At 34.8% G+C, this 23843-nt stretch overlaps 1 protein-coding gene across 2 annotated transcripts in view; it reads right to left on the bottom strand.

Annotated features, from left to right (window-relative positions):
* The window catches only part of LOC139978744 (G-protein coupled receptor 54-like), a 71031-nt gene that overhangs the window by 21352 nt on the left and 25836 nt on the right, over window positions 1–23843 (bottom strand). For both annotated transcript variants that reach the window (XM_071989203.1, XM_071989202.1), the window contains exon 2: window positions 11796–12217. In XM_071989203.1, the coding sequence (XP_071845304.1) occupies window positions 11796–12140 (345 nt within the window). In that variant the 5' untranslated portion in view covers window positions 12141–12217. The remainder of the gene's footprint in view (window positions 1–11795; window positions 12218–23843) is intronic.

The following is a 23843-nucleotide window of genomic DNA, read 5'->3' as shown; positions in this document are numbered from 1 at the left end:
TCGGTATGTATACATCCACAGATTAATTGTTCACTTCTGTTTGAGACAAACAATTCTCTGCAAATCTGTTTTGATAACTGTCGGCGTCATGCATGATCCCGTTATTAAGAAGAAAGACTATACATGTAGTTAGACCGACCAAAATGTGGCCAAGAGTTTCATTTGGCTCTGTGTTTTGTGCATGCCTGCGTGGTTAGCCTTTCTTTTCTATTCTTTTTTTCTTGTTTTGTATTAGATATTTTATTAAGTCATCATCAGTTCAAGAGAGTTTGCAATCCGATAATACTTGAGGCAAGTCTCCAATTAGCTTCTACTTCTTCTGTGTCATCTTCTGTTATCTTGTTGAGGTTATTGCTTCGCGGCCTTTACCAGATGAGATAATTGGTATCGCGGCACAATAGCCAGAAGACTCTGTAGCTTTAGAGTGTTCATATTCTTACCGAGTGGAGGGGAAAAGAAGCAGATGAACGGTCTAAATACTCTACAACCCAGTTGGATTTCATTATTGACGAAAATATCACAACACTCGCTTGTAATTAAATTCATTTAAGTAATCAGGCAAATAACTTTGGCTTCGATTTGATCAGGGGACAAATCCATCGCTTATCTTTCCCTGCGGTTGTTAAAACAAATATGAATGTGAAATGCCTCCGAAACGATCATATTTGTTCATTCCTTCATATATATATATATATATATATATATATATATATATATATATATATATATATATATATATATATATATATATATATATATTTATATATATATATATATATTTATATATATATATATATATATATATATATATATATATATATATATACATGTCACCAAAACCAGAACTAGTATTGTTCGTTACAGGTGACAAACGCCTACAGTGGAATTACGACCTTCCTTACCGGTTTCGAACCTGTGGGACATACAATCAGCGTCCATAGCCTAGTGGTTAGGGTGTCCGCGTACAGAGCGGAAGGCCCGTGGTTCGAATCCCGGTGGAGGCTGAAAGTTTTTTCACTGTTCTTGATTTTCCATCTCATTACGATTTTCTATATATATAACTTGGCAGAGAATACTGTGTCAAGTTCGGGGAACAGTATAATAACAAAAATGCAAATAGGCTACCACCGTTCTCTTTGACATTTGCAAAATAAATAACAATGTGAAATCATATTTTCTTTCAAAATGTCAGAGATTGCCATTTTCGATAACTCTGTGACTTCTCGTTTTGATTTATTTTTTTCTTTATATACCAGAAGGAGAAGTGAAATATAAGTTATTGAACAACTGTATAATGATATCGTAGAAATGATATTGATTTTGTATTTTTGGAGGATTTTTTAAGATTTTTCGAAGTTGGATTATAGCATATGATTTGTGTAACATTCGATTCGTGTTACATTAAGAAAACCCAACATGTTATTAGTAATAGAAGACAGGTGGAATCGTCGATGTAAAGAGTTACAAAACTTTTAACGTTCACACTCACTGGTAGCCAACGTTCTAATCGGCAAATTATGGGGCATGAAGCTTTTGGAACAAAAAGTAGAAGAAGGATTTAATGAGATAAAATATAAGTAAAAAGAATACAGACAGAGAATCAGTTGATCAGAATACATAGGCCTAGTTTCATGTATTAGTTTGGTTAAACAGACACATACAAAACATACAACACACAAACATATATATATATATATATATATATATATATATATATATATATATGTATATATATGTATATATATATATACATATACATATATAAATATACATATATATATATACATATATATATATATATATATATATATATATATATATATATATATATATATATATATATATATATATCGTTATTTCCATTTCATTTAAACAGAGTCTGTTCAAAGTTACTCTTTCGAGATCCAGCTTTAAGAAATGATTTCGAGTTGGTCAGCACCATGTTTGATCTCTAGAGTAAGGCAAAATGTGTCACCAAAAGAGAACTAGTATTGTTCGATATAGGTGGCAAACGCCTACAGTGGAACTACAACCTTCCTTACCGGTTTCGAACCTCTGGACATACAATCAGCGTCCATAGCATAGTGGTTAGGGTGTCCGCATATAAAGCGGGAGGCCCGGGTTCGAATCCCGGTGGAGGCTGGAAGTTGTTTCACTATTTTCCATCTCACTACAATTTCATTTGTTTATATATATATGAAAAAGCGCACAGGTTTTAGCGGATGTAGGTCTTGAAAGAATCAGAATTTACAAACTAGATTAGTAATAACATCACACCAACATGACATGACCTATACAGTCATTGCTGACATGCATTATTTAATCGGGGAATCAGAAACTGTACTTCGAACCGTACTGCCTGTAATGACTTGTGGATGCATCTAGGTATCCCAGGGGCTGCATTTGTTTTGTTTTTAAATCGAACATTGCGATTGGTCAGAGATTTTGCTACAATAAATAATCCATTAATTCAATAGCTTCCAGCTTCTACGTAGGCCTAGTAGTTGTCGAACCTGTATTATATATAGGTTACATCAATGTAATTGGTCAAAGCTAGCAATGTATGACATAATGCCTTAAAAAGTCCATAGTTTATACCGCATTGTTTAAGAATTAGATTAGCGCCCCCAACTGAAATCATAAGCGTAGTATGGATACTTCCATTGGAGCAGTCCAAGACATACTTCAAGACGTTCTTCATAATTGTTTTATTTTTTTTTTATAATTTCCTCCAACTAACCCCCCCCCCCCCACAACCCCATTAACCCTCCATCACCCCATCATTAACCGTGTAATTCGCCTCAGATTTTTAATTATCAATGCAATTAAATATTTATCATTTATTGTTTCGAACATATCATTATATTTAAAAATCGAATCTCACTAATTGCCCATGCAGAAAGTGATAATCATAGCAAAAGCGTTTGTGCCATGCATTCGTGCAAATCCTGATAACTCAACGAAAGAGCGATTGAAAAACAAAACCCTTGAATGCATCTGAAAGGTATACCATATACATACCTATAGTCATCATGAAACAGATAAAGCTATTGCGTGCGAAAGTGAATTGTACGTGTTGTTATGACACATCATTTACTAGCCTTTGATTATATCCTAAGATAACTTTATTACATTAGCTATTACACATTGAAATTAGACTTAATTGGCCTTGCAATCCCAAGGGAGGCAGTTTTGACTGTACATGGACAAACCTATACGATTTTGGCTGTACATGTCAATTTTATATGTATATATTATATAAGAAAATAAAAACACGGTGACCCTGTGAAAACTTTTGCGTTGTGATTGAAATTATTTAAGCGTATGAATTAAAGATTTGCGAAAGCCATATCAGCTTAGCTTTACCGAGGTACAGTCAGCCCTGGCATAGAAATGCAATGTATTAGGCGTCAGGTAGCTTAGCTTGAATTTTAAGCTGGTTTGCTTATTTATTAGTATTTTTAGGTGCCGAATCGAATAACCTGTAAAAGTGAATATATTGTCTAGGGCACCTGGTATTCATATATACCATGCATTGTCTGCATGCAAAATACCAGTCAGTTGTATAATGCACCCTTTGTGTATCAACATGCTCTGATCCTAAATCATTTTATTAGGCCCATTTCTGAGATAAAAGTTCATATTTGCTAAATGTCATCAGCAAGGCATAATTTGTTTTAGAATCCTTAACAAAGATATAAAGTAAAGTCAATAGACGACGGAAGATTAACTGGGAATAAATAAACAATGGTAAAAATGCAAAGGAATTTGGATAGAGCGGGATTCGAACGGGATTTCATACATGTGAAAATGTATTCCCTGTCGCTTTTGGGGTTGTATCGAATGAGACTATGGCGTGATCCCTGGTTACACCGCATGTAAAGTTCTGTGGCTTCTGTCTGCCCCCCCCCTCACGCCCCACCACAAGGATATGGCTTTAAAGGGAACCACCACTCTCTGCAGCAGCGCAGGTAGAACACATCCATACACAACTCGCCGCCAACTAAGGGATGGATAGCTCAGTTGGCAGAGTGCAGGGTTTGTAACTCTGTGGTCACTAGATTCGAACTTTGCTGATTTTCAAAGTTCCGTAAAATAGATCGTGTCACGACACATATTTCATTCAATATGTATCCGTTAATGTCTTATTTTCTACTCAAGCGCTTCATTGTGTGAATTAAAGCTTATAGAAATAACTCGCGTAATAGGTGTCGCAAACGATGAGTCAGGTTGATATAACGAATATACCCAATTTTTCGAATTTGAATATTTTCTCTAAGTTAACCACACTCCCCACCGATGGAGAGTGGAAGAAAGATTATAATGGTTACATGTGATGCAAAAAGATGAAATTAATTAAGAATAAGTTTATTCGGAGATTTTTCTTTAATTAATTACCTTTTGCGATAATGAACCGCTGAAGTAATCACCTGAGAGTGAGAATTCGTATATCATTGCAGTCATTTATGTAAAAATCGTCTGGCAAATTAAAAAGAAAAACTTTAATGATCCCAAAACCGCGTTCCGTGTGTTCATTTATTAGTCATAAATCACTCATGGATACCGCAGTTTTGAGGATAACCTTGATCAGTTATCACAATTTACATCCAGGTATGCTTTCAAATCATTTTTTGCACAAGGTTATGAGACACAAATGTTACATTTTAATGTCGAAAAGTTTTGTATGTCTTTCGAGAATAATTTTTTTCTCTCGTACAGTATAAGACATAGCGTATAAGATTGTATTAAAACGACTTAACGATCTTTCCGATAGCTATATTTCATGTCTCAGTCTAGAAGATGTCAACAAAAGCAATTGTAATATGACCCCACCCCCAATACATACATATTTATATTAATATATATATACATATATATATATATATATATAAACATATATATATATATATTAAAATCTTTACATACAAAAATATATATCAAAACTAAACCAAAGGAATATTACTTCTATGGGATATAGCCAATCATACAGCATATACATTAATTCATTTTTGGTATGCCTTTATATAACATACTACGATGACAAAAGAAAAGTTCATACCTTTTATGACATGCTTGGAAAAATTCCTCTTAAGGCCATTCTTAAACAGAGGTACCGAAAAGAGAAAATATTCTCTCCTTACACTCTTTCCTTGACCCACCTTACTTTCGTGAGTTCATGGCTATTCTTAGAATATACTATTAACAGAATACGACTCTCTTTGTACAAAAAAATATTGCCCAATTTTTATTGATTACATTTTTATTGATTGCAATAAGTCATGAAATACTATACTTGAAATACTATATAAAAAAAAGAGATTGGTTATATAACGAGGTTCTGCAGTCGTTTATATGTAGGCCTGTATGTGTAGATGCCAAATATTTCAAGTCCCATAATCTGGAGGAAGTCTTTGTCACGTTATATGCTTTCAGCCAAGATCATGTTCCATATCTTGGCTTTGACTGGTGACTAACCCTACATCATTTCTGCCTTAATTGAGTTACTAGGGACGTTGAATCATGAAAGGAGAATTAACAGTGACGTGGCTCAAGCTTGTTCTTAGGTACTTGAAATCAGCGACTGGGTGTCGTCTGCTAAACTACCGCAGGAAACAAACCGTTCGTGGTTAATGAAGTTATAGAGAACCAGACGGGTCCCTGAAGGGGGCAACAATTGCACGCATTTCCAAGTGGTTTTCAAACGTTTGCTTTCGTTTTTCGAGATATTTTTTGAGGATAATAACATTGTATTAGGAATCCTGAATAGTCCCACAGGATGCGGTTAAGTTGAAGTTTGACTTCAAAAAGTTATAGCTCACTTTCTAAAACTTCAACTTTTTTTTTTGTCGATTATGATATAGCCCTGTCTTATGTGAAATATTCTGTTGTGTATTAACAACTGTAAGTATATCAAACGAAGGAGCAGCTGAAAAAAAGTTTTGTTTCTAAAGAAAATAAAAAGAAATCGTCATCGTCATCGTCACCACCAACACCACCACCATCATCACCATCACCATCACCATCACAATCACCATCACCATCACCATCACCATCACCATCATCATCACCACCATCATCACCATCACCATCACCATCATCATCATCATAATCATCACCATCACCATCACCATCACCATCATCATCATCACGTGCTCTGTTGAAATTCGAATTTAAACAAGGTGTCCTGTCGTAATGAAGTCAGAAAAAGAGGGCCAAAAAAGACATCAAATTTCGATAATGATAATGTCCCCTTCTAATGTACATGTCTCATTACAAAACAACTCACATGTAACCATGGTTGGTGAACGTTTGATTTATAATTACACTTTTCACTTGACACCTTATTATCAAAGTAAGTTGTAAGGATGTATCCGATAGAAAGACAATTAGCATAATTAAAACAATATACTTCATTTGCATATATACAACACAAAGAAATAACATTTTCTGTGAATAATTGCAACCGAGGATGTGGATAATTTGGACCCACATAAGTATTGCATTAGTACAAACTTTAAGAACTGAATTTTTTTAAACCAAAATTCATATGCTCTATTATTTTGATGAATACGCCTGATTCTGCAAGATCTACTCTGAGAACTCGTTCAAATATGTGTAGAATGTCATGCCCAAATTGGGGGAGACGTTTCTAAACGTTACCATGGTAACAAATCAGCTTATAGTTCTTGCTTCTTTCATCTTTGTTTCTGTGAAACAGCGATGAGAATAAAAGGCTCATAAAAAACCGACGCTTAGAAATTGATTTTACGTGAGTGTCATTTTTGTTCTACTAACTATTTTTAATCACTGGTCACTCGAACAAAAAAGGCAAAAATAAGAAAGAAGAATAGAAAGAAAGACTGTGAGGTTCAAACTCCTTGTCAACTGAAATGTTGGGAATAAATGGAAAGTAAGTTTGGTGAGATCAATAGTATAGCCAACAAAATTAGGTTTTTTTTTCTGTTGGTATGGTTATATATTATTTAAAATGACCTTTCTGTGTCGACTCCAATTCAATGACAGCGAAGTCACGCAATTGGCTCGTTTTTAGATTTGGGGATATCTAAATATAATCCAGACGAAGTATTTTCTTCCAAGGTTATACTCTATGCTAAGAAATTAGATTGTACACTGCCCAATACGAGCATTAACCACTATATAAGCAAAGAGTGAAAATGCTTTTTAACAACAGCACACGAGCCCACGCACACACAGTTTTGTTATGTACATGCTTTGTTTTCATTCAAAAGCTTTTGAACGGTAGCTGCACACAAGTAATATTTTTTTTAAAGTATTTGGAGTAATAACGAAAGTGGTATTCGCACATTATGTGTATATGTACTGCAAAAGCGAGAGAAAATCACCATTATATCCCATTTGAAGTTACAAGAGGCAGGGTGTGCTCACGTCATGTTACAGCGTATGCGAATCCTATAGGCCTCGTGTACAATTATAAACCAACAAGGCGGCAAAGACATATGGATCAAGTTTAACAGTCCTAGATATGTAGTATTGTACAGTAAAGATGAGAGGTCTCCAGCTGGAGCAAAGACATGTACAAAGATCACCAAACATGGCGTCTACAATATGCTAGAAATGTCAATGATCGGTAATCAGGTTAATCAACTAATTGCACACTCACGTGAGCATGGAACGCCGTGTGAGACGTGATAGAAACGAGTTTGATGGAAACATCTATTAGTCGTCACCCTATTAATAGTTGCGTCTTTTGTTAAAGACAAATAGCTGCTTTCGCCATTCCTGAAAACATTCTCTTATATAACATGACCTACAGTTTACCATCCCAAACCACGCCATTGTCCCATAATATGCTAGAAAACGTTAATATTGATGTTGAACTTCTTGTACCTTTAGGTAATATACTTAAGCATGGAATGTCAAGTGAAGCGATATATGTTTATTCGGTTAGTACGTGATAATAACAGGTAAAACACCACAAGTATAGCCACTTTCATCATCTTTTCTGAATCCATTCTCTCATATCACGTGCACCACAGTTTGCCATCCATCCCAACAAGATGAGAATTCACAAAGAACGTAACTCTGCTAAGAAATAATTATTTGAAATCAATTTAATCCTGTTGTGGATAGTTTTTCTTCGTCTTCCATCGCATTAAATTTGGGGCTGTTGTAGGGGATCGAATGGAAGCAACTTAAGAAACTTCACCCTTTAATTACGTTTGTATCGATTCCGTCAATACAGCTAGCTTGGATTTTTGGCGTTGAGTGGTATTTTTTTACCAAATTTGTATGTTCCACTGAACTGAATTGTCTCTTATGGCTTTAGATAACAAGGTAATCTCTCGGATCCGTAACACCGTTAAAGCCTACCGCCGATATGCGTATGGAACGCGGAACGTTCATTCTGCAAACAACAACTATGAGTTTGTGACATGCAATGCCCCGTTCTATGAACTTCAAAACAGAAGCTCATCCACTTTCTTGCAAATGTAATCCACGTGCTGGTTATTATTACACAGTTTGTAATAGATAATTTAAAAAAACTGTACTAACAGAATGTGCTTCACCACTTGTAATAATGATATCAGTTCACGCAAAACCAACATTATTTCACTTCATTCGAATATGTTCGTTCCCATTGGATCCTCCGCGGGCAATCATACAGTGAGCGGGCGATCAACATACAGGAAGTTACGATGAACACAGCTAAGTCACGTCGGTGTTTCCCTGTGTATTACTAGTTGCATGCACCCTAATTTCAAACAGATACAAAGAATCAGGCGGCAATAAACAGGACATGACGTCATATGTCACAGTGATCTTGGGTCACCGTGATCTACACAACTATCACCCCCCTGATTTTCCCTTTCGAGCTCCGGATCTGATCCCCCCCCCCCTCTAAAAAGGGGGATTAACATCTCGGCGCGAGATCCAGAGTGCGAAAGCAAGTCACACTAGAAAATCGATCTCGAGAGGAGGATCAGATCTAGATCAGATCCGGATCAGATCGCCTGCTTGAGAACTAAGTGTGAAAGGACTCTCAGAGAATGATTTCTAATACATAGACGTCAGGTTGCAGTTTATAAATTTCTTTATGTCTTCTCTCATGCGTCCCGTGTGTTAATAATGACTAAAATACTCAACGTAAACTCTCGCCTGTCACATGCGCAATAACCTTGCACGTATATACGTTGTAAAGTAATAACTAATCCTTCATATGATAATATATGAAGACTTATTATTCCTTCTTTTAACCGAGTGATGGATGAACTTATTGCTAACTTCTTCAAGGTCTCAAGTTGAAAGGAGCCCCAGGGAACTCATCAACTCCACAAGAAAGCAAACGTGAAAAATTGCTAATTCGAAGATAGCTATTGAGTTCTGATAAACATGCAGCTGTACATTATCTGTATAGGTGAATTGAACAATGGACGATGTACTATCACGGCAATGAATAAACATAAATCTTAAAAGGCAAGATTATAGCGTGTATTTCATCTCAAGGTTAAACACGCATTAAGTACATCATAGGCAACCTTTGTTGTTTCAGATTTGTTTATAAGAACACACAGCAATCATGATGAGTATTCGAGTAAAGTACATTATGTCTTTGAATACTAGTCTTTACTTGTAATAACCGCAACTCGTCCAAAGTAGATGAATGGCCATACGTGGGTATATGTGCATACTTTTCAGTATAGCTGTACTGTAACATAACAAATTTGAATAGAATTTGAATATATATATATATATATATATATATATATATATATATATATATATATATATATATATATATATATATAGCTGCGTTACTGTCCATCAGTGACTATTCAAATGTTCTGAATGTTACAGTACAGCTATATATATTATGTACAATGCTTCTCTGTATACATTGTTGCGCTATGTCAGTCTTTAACATGACTGTCCATATTATGTCATGCAGCTAGTGTTGCCGAAGAATTTACAGTCAACAGCAAAGCAGACGCGATCTAGATTTGGTTCGATTCCTTGCAGGCTCGGCTTGCATTCTTCAGAATAATTAGACGCACATTTCTCATTAATCAGGGTATGCGCTGTTCTGTACCAGAACGGTGTTTGTGCCGTATTGTGGTATTGATTTTTACCTTGCGTGCCATCAACACTTTACTGAATCGGTCGAGTATTTTATAATACCTACCTACCGTTATTTCAGTACTTCAGACAAATCCCAAATTCTGCACTGTATTGGCTATAAGCCTTGGTCGACAATCTATTTTAAACGCTACCTGACTAAAACGCCAACATGACGTAGGATATCCATTGATTGGAAATGTTTTTAGTCCAGGGAGCTCTCATTGGTCAGCCCATGCCATTAAATTGCTATTTAAAATAACTGATTTTGTTTCCATGGAAATATCGCCTGCCATGCAAACTAATTGTATGAACAGTTTGTTGTGCTAATAAAACAACATCTATTTTAATATCTCGAGAAAGTCAGTTACATTTGAAAACAAACATGTCCAATTAGTGTATCCTACTACTAAACATTATAACAAAAGTGATACTGACCTAGGTGCATCAATATAACTATTATATATACATTTATATATATATATATATATATATATATATATATATATATATATATATATATATATATATATATATATATATATATATAAATATAAATATTTATATATATATATATATATATATATATATATATATATATATATATATATATATAGTGGTTTGTCAACACTAAAAAATTAATTACGTATTTATTATTTATATTTATACTAAAAGCCTATACACAGGCTAAAAGTTCAATAACTTATAACAGTTTATAACATAGCTTTTTGCTTAACGGAAACTTAAGTGATCGGCTTTGAGAATGACATACATACATGCAGGGACGTAGCTAAGGCCTGATGATTGGGGGGGGGATGAGACACCCCACCCCCCCCCCCTCTAGCGACGTCCCTGCATACATGCATTGGAACGAAATACGTAAAATGGACGAAATCTTTCAGCGCTGCATCCTGCTTTACTCAACCCGCTTGTTTTTTATGTCATTTTGCATGTTTATCGCAGCTTAGTTCGTCCCTTATAAGGTCACCTATAGTAGTAGCTGCATTCCTGCAGAAAATTAACCTACGAGAAATGTCGGCATGTCAGGTTTGATGAAGTATTTGGAGTTGAGTTTACTTCAGTTTTAAAACTATGCTATCATTACCTTGTCTAGGGAAATTTCATTTCAAATAGAACCGTTGTGCTCAACACCTCTTGAAGTGGAAATGTTGAAATTCGACCCAAATCCATCTAACAATCACTAGTCAAAAAATCTTCGAAAATTCTAGATAGGGTGATATATTTTTGGTATGACCAATTCTGATCTTATTTTGAGCGATATTATATTAAGCATCATTGTAATGATCTTACAAGTAAGAAGTTTAGAACATATTTTATTAGAAATAAAATTATGTGCACAAGTACCAGAAAAACATAGAACATCACTTATGATTATTATTATCCAAATGCATGGGGGTTTTAGGGGGAGGGCGGGAGAAGTTTGTAGTAGCTGAAAGGAAATTAGGACAAAAAGAATCCATAAGGTAAAATATGTAGATTAAGACAGTAATTACTTTAGCCAAAACATAGATATGTGCATGGTTACGTCAAGAATGTAACGTAAATGTCATGAATCAATCCACCAATCCGATCCTTCAGTCCATACATCCATTCAATTGAACAATCAATCAATCCACCAATCTATCAATCTATCATTCTATCAATCTATCAATTATGTATAAAGAAGATGAACAACTTACGCTCTGCATGTAAGACGTCAATCTACACATAAAACTTCCTAGCTTCCATTGAAGGAAAACCATTGACGTAGGTATATCACATATTAGAAGGAAACAAATATCCGTGATGGCGAGATTCCCCACAAAATAATTGGTCACCGTTCTCATATCTCTATGTTTAGCGATAACGAATAGAACCAGAGAATTTCCCGATGTTCCGACAAACGCAATTGCCAGAAAAGTAACTGGTACCACGTACCACCAAAGTGGTATTGCACCATCAACTGGTTCCATTCCAGTTCCTTCATCGGTCGTTACAGTCCCCCCTCCTAGTTCCTTGTATGTCATGCTGGTGATATTCTCCATCGTTAAGACGGACGTTCTATTTGTCAGTGTTCCAAATTAGGCATTACAGAAGGAAAACAAACACGATTCTGATTTACCTGGAAATGGGAAAAGATGTAGAAATCTAATTAACATTAATATTTATAACCTGGGATTATATATACGCTGAGATATCTCAATTATAATTGCGAATATTGTTTATATACATATATATATATATATATAAATATAGTAAACTACATATTTACTACATATCTGTCATACCACTTGCTACACATTCAATTCTATATAAATATATATATATATATATATATATATATATAATATATATATATACATATATATGTATATGTATATATATATACATATATATATGTATATATATATATATATATATATATATATATATATATATATACATATACATATATATATATATATGTATATATATATACATATATATATATATATACTTACATATATATATATAGATATATATATATATATATATATATATATATATATATATGTATATATATATATATATATATGTATGTATAGTTACAATGCATAGTTACAATTGGTCACCTGCTCTTCCTTATCATTTTGTGGTTGATGAATTCTTACATAATGATCATTTTCGTGAGACAAAATAGAAACCGTTTAATATTGTTCCTTACTAAAATGATCTTCAGTTTATATTATTTTTACATCAATTCTGTCGGATATATCCGAGATATTTCCATATAAGTATTTGACAGTTCTATACGCCGCCATCTTCCTTAATACCGCTTCGTTGCTTCCAGTTCAATCGGACAATGGAAAATGGCCGTAGTACAAATGTCATGCTGCTTGGTAAAAAAATGCTTAAAGAGTTTTGTATAGTGTGGGTGTGAACCCTCCATATATGTCTACATCGCTTTAATTACACTTTTATAGTAACATATTATTTACAATTACTAATTTTAATTACGTTAATAAATCATATGTTTCCTACAATATGTGTTATTCCTTCACTTTTCACTGTTTCCTGGCAACAAGCAAATCACTTTTTGCGTATTTAATGACGTTTGTGACAATATGTTCTATACTTGTATACGAGCTCTGTTTTTTAAAGACTTTCCATTGCAAGTTACGGACTTCGGCCGCGTGTCTGCATCTCTCGTAACTTAGCAACGACCGTATAACGCGCGCAGTAAAATCGCTGTGAACTCTGCGAAATATTATACACAACCCTAAATGAAGAAACTAGCTGGTGGTTATCCTTGTGATAAAAAAGAACTATAGTCATGAAAGAAACAGCTTTTAGCCGGAGTCTTATATACAAAATCGGCTAGGTCTTGAACATCTGCTATATGAGGATGTGGTAAGCTATAGTTTTGATTTCTGTTATAACGTCAATGCATTAAACTATACGCCTAGCATTACATAATTTACGTTCAATCGTATTCGGAACGGCGAGATATGACAATTGCAAGCAAACAATCGCTTTAACATATGAATTATGTATTAAATTGCAGGTTGCACATAGTCACGTGTAAGGAGCTATGATAATTAACGTCTGCCTTGATTCTTATGTAGAAGGTAGGTTTGGTTTGGTACATCTGCTATTGTAGAATGTGGTAGGATAGTTGTAACATTCATGCAAGAAATCCTCTTCCAATCCTACGAAAGGTCTACGGACACATATGAACAACATTGTCCTAATCACTAATCACTCTAATATGCATTAGAAATCATGAAAATAGCTCTAACTCCCATCAAAACCTATCAAAGATTGAACATTTGACAAGTCGTTTCTCAATTCTAGTTTTATTTATGAATAAACATTACCTAATTATGCATATTGATAATGTACAGGGAGTGACTGCCTAATTTTCCGTTATGTGATTCTTTTCAAGAACACTGCACACAGGTTTGTGGGCCTAGGGCGATTCCCCCCCCCCCCAGATTTATCTAAAATTCAAATGTGTATATCTTGGAAACGAACTAGAGCTTTGCGAAAAATCTCAACAGATTTTGAATGAGATTATGGGACAAATTGATAGTACTTTAAGAATGACGTAATTGTAATAAATACAAGCATATAGATTACTATAATAATAACAAGGTTAACGTTTATCGCCACGTGAATTATAAGACTTGTGCAGAAAATATATTGCTCGTTCCTTGAACTGTCAGAATTGATGCTTAACAGAGAACGTTGGTTTATCTTGTAAGATTAATGAGCATTGTTAGTATCTTATCATCACGTATATACACGATATCTCACAGTGTAGTATAAACTTTTTCTAGATTTAATCTGCATAACGAGACTTTAGGTGACAAATTGTGGTTAATATCGAAAGATGAAAGAAAGCACTAGATAATAATACCGTTCTGTATTTCAAAGGGGAGGGGGGGGGGGGGCAGGGGGAGATATAACGACGAATTTCATTCGGAAACATGTAGTGACGTAATATTTCTGCTAAAACCACAAAAGTTGCAAACTGTTTGTTACAATTGGATAATAGCCTGGAATTTCTTAGATCGACTTCTCTAAAAAAAAAAATTTTTTTCAAAAATTGTTTTACTGTAAAAAATGGCATTTTTTTTCATATCTAGTCTGAAATAGTAAAATAGTAGTGTGGTGTGATGGGATTTCGAAAGTAAGGCTTTTCTCTTCGAATAGAATTAGACCGTGCAGAGCTTTAGTGGTAGTGTTCACTGCTTGCATGCATGTATTCATGCAACTGTTTTGTATTTTGACCGAGGACTTGAACAAAGAATTCCAAGTCCTCAGATGTGATTTCTAAAGAATCACCACGTCCTCAGCAGAATTCTATTGTTAAGGGGTATTAAGGTTAGAATACGTGGATTTGAACAATGGCAAAACAATGGGTCCACAGTTTGAATGTAAAACACACTTTTGTGTACAAATGTACGCGTATATGTACAGTAAGTTGTGAGGGTGGGCAGGGGCGCGGGAGGGGGCAGAACGGGACGGGGGTAACAAGTACGGGAAGGAAGGGTGAGACAGTGATTACGTCGAATAAGTTTCTCAGGCCATGCTATATTTAGAGACTTATTTAAAGCTTAATCGTGAAAAGGCATATCTACATTCAACTGTTTTCTTCCTCCCCAGCCCAATATTCAATTGCCAGAGCTTTTCTTTCGATCTACATATACCTAACTGATTACTCTTATATGCAGCAACTAATAGAGGAGGAATTTAAATTCTAAGTTAATAATGGTTATTGCGGTTAATGCATTACCTAAGAAGATAACTACAAATGTATACATACTCTTAATTACAGCTTGTTCTTTATAAACCAGACAAATGTTTGTTGCTTGCATTGTGCGGGCAATATCGATCTCATAGTACAGACAATTTCAATTCTCAAGCTTTTAATCTTTTCGAAACTTACAAGAATTCACCACAATTCCAATGAAACATTATACCCGTTTCAACTGAACAAACTAAGAAATCCACCATCAAATATTGCAACACTTCATTCCGTTGTCTTAAACATCGATTATTTTTCCCTGTATAAGGAAGCCCACTAACCACGGCCTGAACAGTCCATGAAGTTAGTGGAGAGCGAAGGAATTGTATTCTCAAATCTTTTGGATGAATCCCCTTCTGGTTAATCATTGCTATTTTTTTCAAAAGCTTGTTTGTAAACTTTCCAGTCAGCATTTCGTTTCATGATTTGCTTATATAATACCAGAAGACGAAAATTGATTAAACTCGAGAAAGGAATGGAGGCTGCTGGTATAATAGTAATAAAGTTTCAAAGTATACTTCTAGTGTTGTTAAAAAGAGGGAATGCAACTTTTATGCTGCACATAATTGTTCCTACTTGCATGTTGGCTACTTAAGCATGTCACAGAAGGATTCGGAACGCGAGGATTATTTTTACCATTATTATATTATCATATTTTTCATTATTATTATTATTATATAATATATATGTTAATGCATTATTGATACGTTATTGTTATACTCAACGTATAGCTTTAAATTCACCCGCAACGACATGCTAATTTCACCCAAGGGCCAATCAACGCCATATTTCAATACTGAATTACGCTATCGAACGACAGGGAGACTGTTTTTGTTCACAGCACCCTTCATATTGCGTAAATCAATTAAAACAATAATTGGGACAAGCTGCGTAACACCACAGAGTATACCCTGGGTATAAGCTCACTTGTTCAATAAGCTTTTTTATCATTTAGGGAATCGAAAATGCGATGTCAAGTAGGCCGTAATATCAATTACTTTCTCTTAAGACAAACTGCCGACCCACCACTGATAATTAATTTCTAATTTCTTATTCAAGAGTATTAAAATTAGCATCTAGTATCCCAGCAGGATTGTTAAATTGAATACCAAAGCTAGTTAATATGATATCGATCATAGTGTATATATGACACTTAATTAAGAAGGGTCGTTGATATTTTGAATGTACTTCAGACAAGTCAAAGTTACATAACAAACTATTAATCTTCACGACGGTTTCAATCCGAGGTTTTTAGACAAGTAACTCTGATGTGAGTCTTCGGGTTTGATTATATCCTTCCACACCATCCTATAAAGGCTAAGATGTTGATTGAGGAAGGATGGAGGGTAATGGGTAATATTAACCCCCTATGTAACATTAGTTGGTAATTGGCAATTGGTTTGTTGTATCCTTCAGATAAAGAAACGAATATTTTATGTCTAAGGATCATTTGAAAAGTTTACAGGGTGGTACAAAAATACCGTTCGAACGATAACTGTGACCACTGAGCGACATGTTTCTCTCATATTTTGGAGTGTTTCCTGGTAGACAGAATTATGCATGACACGTCACGCAGAATACACATTCATACCGCATTCTACTGATCTTGACTGGCTTAACTACTTCGTCTTGTTTAGGCTACCAAAATAATCCACATTCATTTAGATAAGTTGATGAATAACATTCGCAGGGCATTCAGACTCCGCGGAACATTCCATATGCGATGTTATATACTGTCATTGCGCATGTTAAGGAAGTAATTCAACGGTAAACAGGGAGCCTGGATCGAACTTGTCATCAATTTATGATATGCGTACCGTTTTGGGTACATACACGCGCGCACAAAAAGAGAGTCAATCGAAAATGTAACAGTTATGTAACCGTTCGACTCACCTGTATATTATCTGTATTTGATCAGCGCAGATGCAATTCAAAGGATGAACAAACGATATAGTAAGTGTGCGATATGCCTCATGTTATTAGTGTAGCTATGAAGGCTACGAATGCTACGAATGCTACGAAGGTGTATTTTCTTTCAGAATCGATCATAATCATTAACTACTCGCGAATTAATATAAAGTTCGTAAAAAAACGATTTCACGAGACCTCTTAGTAGCTTGATCAATTGCTACAATGTTTTTATTGTATTATTTGATAGATTTGGGTAAAGTGAGGGAAATTGTTAATCAAAGACAAAAATAAAATAAAAAATACGACATGTACTCAAATAATTTCGTCATTGTTAGGTTCTGATAGAACAAAGTGAAAATGATTCCTAAGTAAGTCATTAATTAGTAAAGTTGCTTTGAGTTTACTCATTATAGACGTCTACTTAACTTTATACGTCAATCACTTCGAGGCTCATTGTTTCAATCTATCTTAATTGATAAACGTCTAGTGAAAATGATACTGAAACTGCAATACACTTTTTCAGGTATTCTAGATCGTTAATCGGGTAAGCGCAATTAAGCAAGATATACATTCATTAAATATCTCCATTACTTAATGAGATATTAAATTACCTCTAATTGCTTTTAACGGAACATTAATTAACCCATGGAGTCATCTATCACTATTTATCTATCATCTCATCTATCAAATTGTGTTTTTTTTTATAGCAAAAACCCAAAATGCTTTTTTGACCTCTATATTTGTTTATGATGTCAATGACATCAAGAAGTCACGCTGTCTTCTTTTTCAAATGTTAAAAAAAAAAAACATCAATTCGTTTCCATCGATCCTATTCCGCTGATATCTCATTAAATTTCAAACATTTCAAACAAGAAAAGCTGATCTAAAAAGCCAAATATAAAAGGTATACGTGGAGTTAACAATTGTTAACGTTATTCAGAGATGCTTGAATAGTCTTCAATATGTCATAAATGTACACCGATAAATTGGACCGAGTGAATTTATGATTTATACTGGAAGGGGATATCTGAATAATATATAGTATTTGTTGGATCAATTTGAAGATTCTGCCACTTTGCGATAATATAGGTTGCTAATCGATTAGTGCTTTAAATCTTTCTCACAACTAACAAAGTACTTGAAATGGTTCTAACAGGATTCACTAACAAATCGATTTCTGTTTTCTTGGACGTTCGCTGACTGACTGACTGTCCTAATTTTCTTTTTTCTTAAGAAATTCTCGAGCAATTTTCAATTGCGTGTGACATTGAATTTCAATATCTTTGTATTTTCTATGAGGGAGGCGCTCTCTGGTTGCAGACACGCAGAACTCTCGAAAGTAAGAGTCGCTCGGGCCTTTGTGAGCGGATCCGCCGGAAGGTAGAACCGGGTATATAAAGCTGAGTGTTTGTTCTATGAAAAGCATAAACTTAAAAAAGAGGAGAGAATAACGACTGGCAAAAACACTCTATACTTTGGAAGTAGAACACTTACGCCTTGTTTTTCTTATATTCTTAGTAATTTTGCTCCATTGAGATATAAGTGATTTTATACTTTCTAGCCTTGTCATCTTGTTTCTCCATGTGCAGTTATATAGTTCAACTTTTAAGAGAATTTGAATACATTATATACGAAATTAGATGTCAAGTTGAAATGGTTCAAATTTCCTTTGGCAAATGTCTATCGCATGGCTGACTCATAATAAAACTTCTTGGGAAAGTTTACATTCCGTTGATATGTAGCTTTTTAAGTAATGAATAGCAGACATCTGTTTTGAGTCAATGTTTAGCATTGTTCTTGTCTTCATGCAAAGACTTCACCATATATGTTATTGCTCTTTCTGTTTATGCATGCTTACACTAAACCAATAGCCGTAAAGTAGATATGAATTCTACTGGTTTCTAGAAACTATCTTTATTTGGAACTGTAACATAATATACTGCTGACAGATTACTGTCTCAGGTAACAATTTTGTAACATCAAAGTGTTGTTTATTGTAACAATTGTGTAACATCAAACTGTTGTCTATTGTAACAATAATGTGTAACCATCGAAGTGTTGTCTATTGTAACAATTGTGTAATATCAAAGTGTTGTTTATTGTAACAATTGTGTAACATCAAACTGTTATCTATTGAAACAATAATGTGTAACATCAGAGTGTTGTCTATCGTAACAATGATGTGTAATATCAAAGTGTTGTCTAATGTAACAATTGTGTAATATCAAACTGTTGTCTATCGTAACAATGATGTGTAATATCAAAGTGTTGTCTAATGTAACAATTGTGTAATATCGAAGTGTCTATTGTAACAATTGTGTAACATCAAAGTGTTGTCTATTGTAACAAGTGTGTAACATCAAAGTGTTGTCTATTGTAACAATTGTGTAACATCAAAGTGGTGTCTATTGTAACAATTGTTTAACATAAAACTGTTGTCTATTGTAACAATAATGTGTAACATCAAAGTATTGTCTAATGTAACAATTGTGTAACATCAAAGTGTTGTTTATTGTAACAATTGTGTAACATCAAACTGTTATCTATTGAAACAATAATGTGTAACATCAGAGTGTTGTCTATCGTAACAATGATGTGTAATATCAAAGTGTTGTCTAATGTAACAATTGTGTAACATCGAAGTGTTGTCTATTGTAACAATTTTGTAACATCAAAGTGGTGTCTATTGTAACAATTGTTTAACATAAAACTGTTGTCTATTGTAACAATAATGTGTAACATCAAAGTATTGTCTAATGTAACAATTGTGTAACATCGAAGTGTTGTCTATTGTAACAATTGTGTAACATCAAACTGTTGTCTATCGTAACAATGATGTGTAACATCAGAGTGTTGTCTATTGTAACAATAATGTGTAACATCAAAGTATTGTCTAATGTAACAATTGTGTAACATCGAAGTGTTGCTTATTGTAACAATTGTGTAACATCAAACTGTTGTCTATCGTAACAATGATGTGTAATATCGAAGTGTTGTCTAATGTAACAATTGTGTAATATCAAAGTGTCTATTGTAACAATTGTGTAACATCAAAGTGTTGTCTATTGTAACAATTGTGTAACATCGAAGTGTTGTCTATTGTAACAATTTTGTAACATCAAAGTGGTGTCTATTGTAACAATTGTTTAACATAAAACTGTTGTCTATTGTAACATTAATGTGTAACATCAAAGTATTGTCTAATGTAACAATTGTGTAACATCGAAGTGTTGTCTATTGTAACAATTTTGTAACATCAAAGTGGTGTCTATTGTAACAATTGTTTAACATAAAACTGTTGTCTATTGTAACAATAATGTGTAACATCAAAGTGGTGTCTAATGTAACAATTGTGTAACATCGATGTGTTGTCTATTGTAACAATTTTGTAACATCAAAGTGGTGTCTATTGTAACAATTGTTTAACATAAAACTGTTGTCTATTGTAACAATAATGTGTAACATCAAATTATTGTCTAATGTAACAATTGTGTAACATCGATGTGTTGTCTATTGTAACGATTGTGCAACATCAAAGTGTGGTTTCGTGAACATCAAAGTGAACATCAAAGTGTGGTTGATGGATCATAACATTTAGAGAAATCTTATTGAAGTTTACAACAGGCTATATATATCGTATTATCGTATACAATATGCGTCGTACAAACACATGTTAAGTTATCTCAATGTATGGGATAATATGGATTTCACGTTTTTATATTACAATCTGTCAAATCGAGTTCTCTACATTCTCTTGATGATTAGAACAATTGTCATATAAGTACGATTTTTAATAAATATTCCTGGAAATGTGAACTTAATTTATCATCTCTGGGTACTTAATATATTGATATCTTACATTAGAAATGCTAAACCTTTTCGAAGAAGGTTGAAACCGTTATGCTCGGTCGAAGAATTATCTATGCATGTTATTATGATGAAAACTATTACAGAGACTCAGGACTCGATGCAGCCCAGTGGTAGACTGAGGGGTCAGAAGAGGGTCGCAGGACTCGATGCAGCCCAGCGGTAGACTGAGGGGTCAGAAGAGGGTCTCAGGACTCGATGCAGCCCAGTGGTAGACTGAGGGTCAGAAGAGGGTCTCAGGATCGATGCAGCCCAGTGGTAGACTGAGGGGTCAGAAGAGGGTCTCAGGACTCGGTGCAGCCCAGTGGTAGACTGATGGGTCAGAAGAGGGTCTCAGGACTCCATGCAGCCCAGCGGTAGACTGAGGGATCAGAAGAGGGTCTCAGGATCGATGCAGCCCAGCGGTAGACTGAGGGGTCAGAAGAGGGCCTCAGGACTCGATGCAGCCCAGTGGTAGACTGAGGGGTCAGAAGAGGGTCTCAGGACTCGGTGCAGCCCAGTGGTAGACTGATGGGTCAGAAGAGGGTCTCAGGACTCCATGCAGCCCAGCGGTAGACTGAGGGGTCAGAAGAGGGTCTCAGGACTCGATGCAGCCCAGTGGTAGACTGAGGGGTCAGAAGAGGGTCTCAGGACTCGGTGCAGCCCAATTGTAGACTGAGGGGTCAGAAGAGGGTTTCAGGACTCGGTGCAGCCCAGCGGTAGACTGAGGGATCAGAAGAGGGTCTCAGGATCGATGCAGCCCAGTGGTAGACTGAGGGGTCAGAAGAGGGTATCGGGACTCGATGCAGCCCAGTGGTAGACTGATGGGTCAGAAGAGGGTATCGGGACTCGATGCAGCCCAGTGGTAGTCTGAGGGGTCAGAAGAGGGTTTCAGGACTCGGTGCAGCCCAGTGGTAGACTGAGGGGTCAGAAGGTGGTCATACATCTATAGTACCCTGACGGTTCCTTCATCTAATCTGCCATTGTCAAAAAATGCCATTGTTTGTAAATAACATTAAAGAAGATAGTTGGAAGGATTTTATGGTGTCTGCAATGGATGGGATGGGATGGGATGGGGGAGCGATCAACGGTGGCTAGAATAAATTTGCCTTGGCTTCCCTGTCTCCTGTAAGACATCACACAGAATGAGACTGGTAGTGTGACGTATATACTTTTGTACGCATAACGTGTGTGTGGAAGGGGGGGGGGGGGAGTGGTACATGATGGTCCTATGAAGCTGACAGTTGTAAGATAGCATTTGAAATCAAATTAATAAAAATATTATATGCACATGATGTGTACATGCAAAAATGCAAACTTTACCATGACGCATAAAAATAACAGACTGTAAATTCTTAAAGGTATGCATATCACAAATTAATATACAGGCCTAAATACATTTTATTGTAGCAGTTAACAATCTAAGCATCGTGTTAACATTTCGTCCATAACAACTAAGGCATTTGGCATGTGACGTCATCATCTGACGAAATATTTGGACAGAAAGTTATGTTGTCACATCATTCAAATGTTTCTTATATTATTCTTAGCCATTTTTCTCTTTATTTATAGCCGATAATAATAGACATAATGATACGGTTGTAAATGAACAGGTTTGAAGGAACAAATGACATTTTTCAAATGTTCCAAGTGCCTAAGTGACTTTTAAGATGTGCGTTATAGATACACAAATGCACTTGAAATGTGATAATTCTTAATTGAAACATTTATAAGCAAAACATTATTTGGAAAGATTTATAAATTATTCCAAACATCTTGAAAGACGTCAAGTGGAAAAAGTCAACCAATGCGGATTTCAATATTACGTCATGTTATATATCAGCCATGGTTATAAATAAGTATCTTTTACGTAAATTACTAAAGATTTACACTCGTAGAATGGAATGTGCAACTTTGAAAGAGGTTACAACTAGCTTCAAAATTATTATCTCAACAAGTTTGACTTTCCTGTTAATAAATTTAAAAAAAAAAAGTTTCAAACGACAAACATACCAGGCATCAAATATTCCGAACCCAACTTATCCAATGTTCATTTTACTTTGTAGTTTGTAAAAAAATACCTTTGAAGAAGCGCCAATATATGTCGGCACTTTGTGATCTTTATACTATCGATATATAGGGTGAATCAATTATTGAAACATCACTTGTTTTATATTGATGCCATTTCAAAGGAGGAAAATGCACTTTATCACGGAGATTAAATATGACGGCTTCACTCTCTACTATATTATCATGTAGACAATGACATGACGTGAGCGACAGATATTTATATATTAGGTTTGAAATTGTACTTGATTAAAGTTTTATTGATGTCAAAATTTGGCTTTTTGAAACTTTTTCCACATAAATGATTAAACAGGGATTACCATTGCAAACTGCTTTGAACCATGTTTGAGAAGGGTTTCCGTTAATTGAGAGATTTCGTTTGATTTCGCTCAGTGCAACGTCACGATTATCCTTCTCTATCCTATATTAAAGAATGTGCAAATATGCGTACAATTGCACTAAATAAAAGTGATCCCACGAGACTATCATATTATTATTATTATTATTAACCTTTCTTTTCTGATGGACAATTCAGAACGTGTAGACAAACGAAGCAAGTAATCATTTGGCGTAGGTTTTACTTCACCCATTAGAACTAGCAATGCAACTTGTCCCTCCAAGTCTTGTTACACGG

This window comes from Apostichopus japonicus, chromosome 13 (genome assembly GCF_037975245.1).
Source record: "Apostichopus japonicus isolate 1M-3 chromosome 13, ASM3797524v1, whole genome shotgun sequence".
Classification (NCBI taxonomy): domain Eukaryota; kingdom Metazoa; phylum Echinodermata; class Holothuroidea; order Aspidochirotida; family Stichopodidae; genus Apostichopus; species Apostichopus japonicus.
The sequence above is the reverse complement of the archived record's forward strand: the minus strand, read 5'-3'. Positions and strand labels throughout refer to the sequence as shown.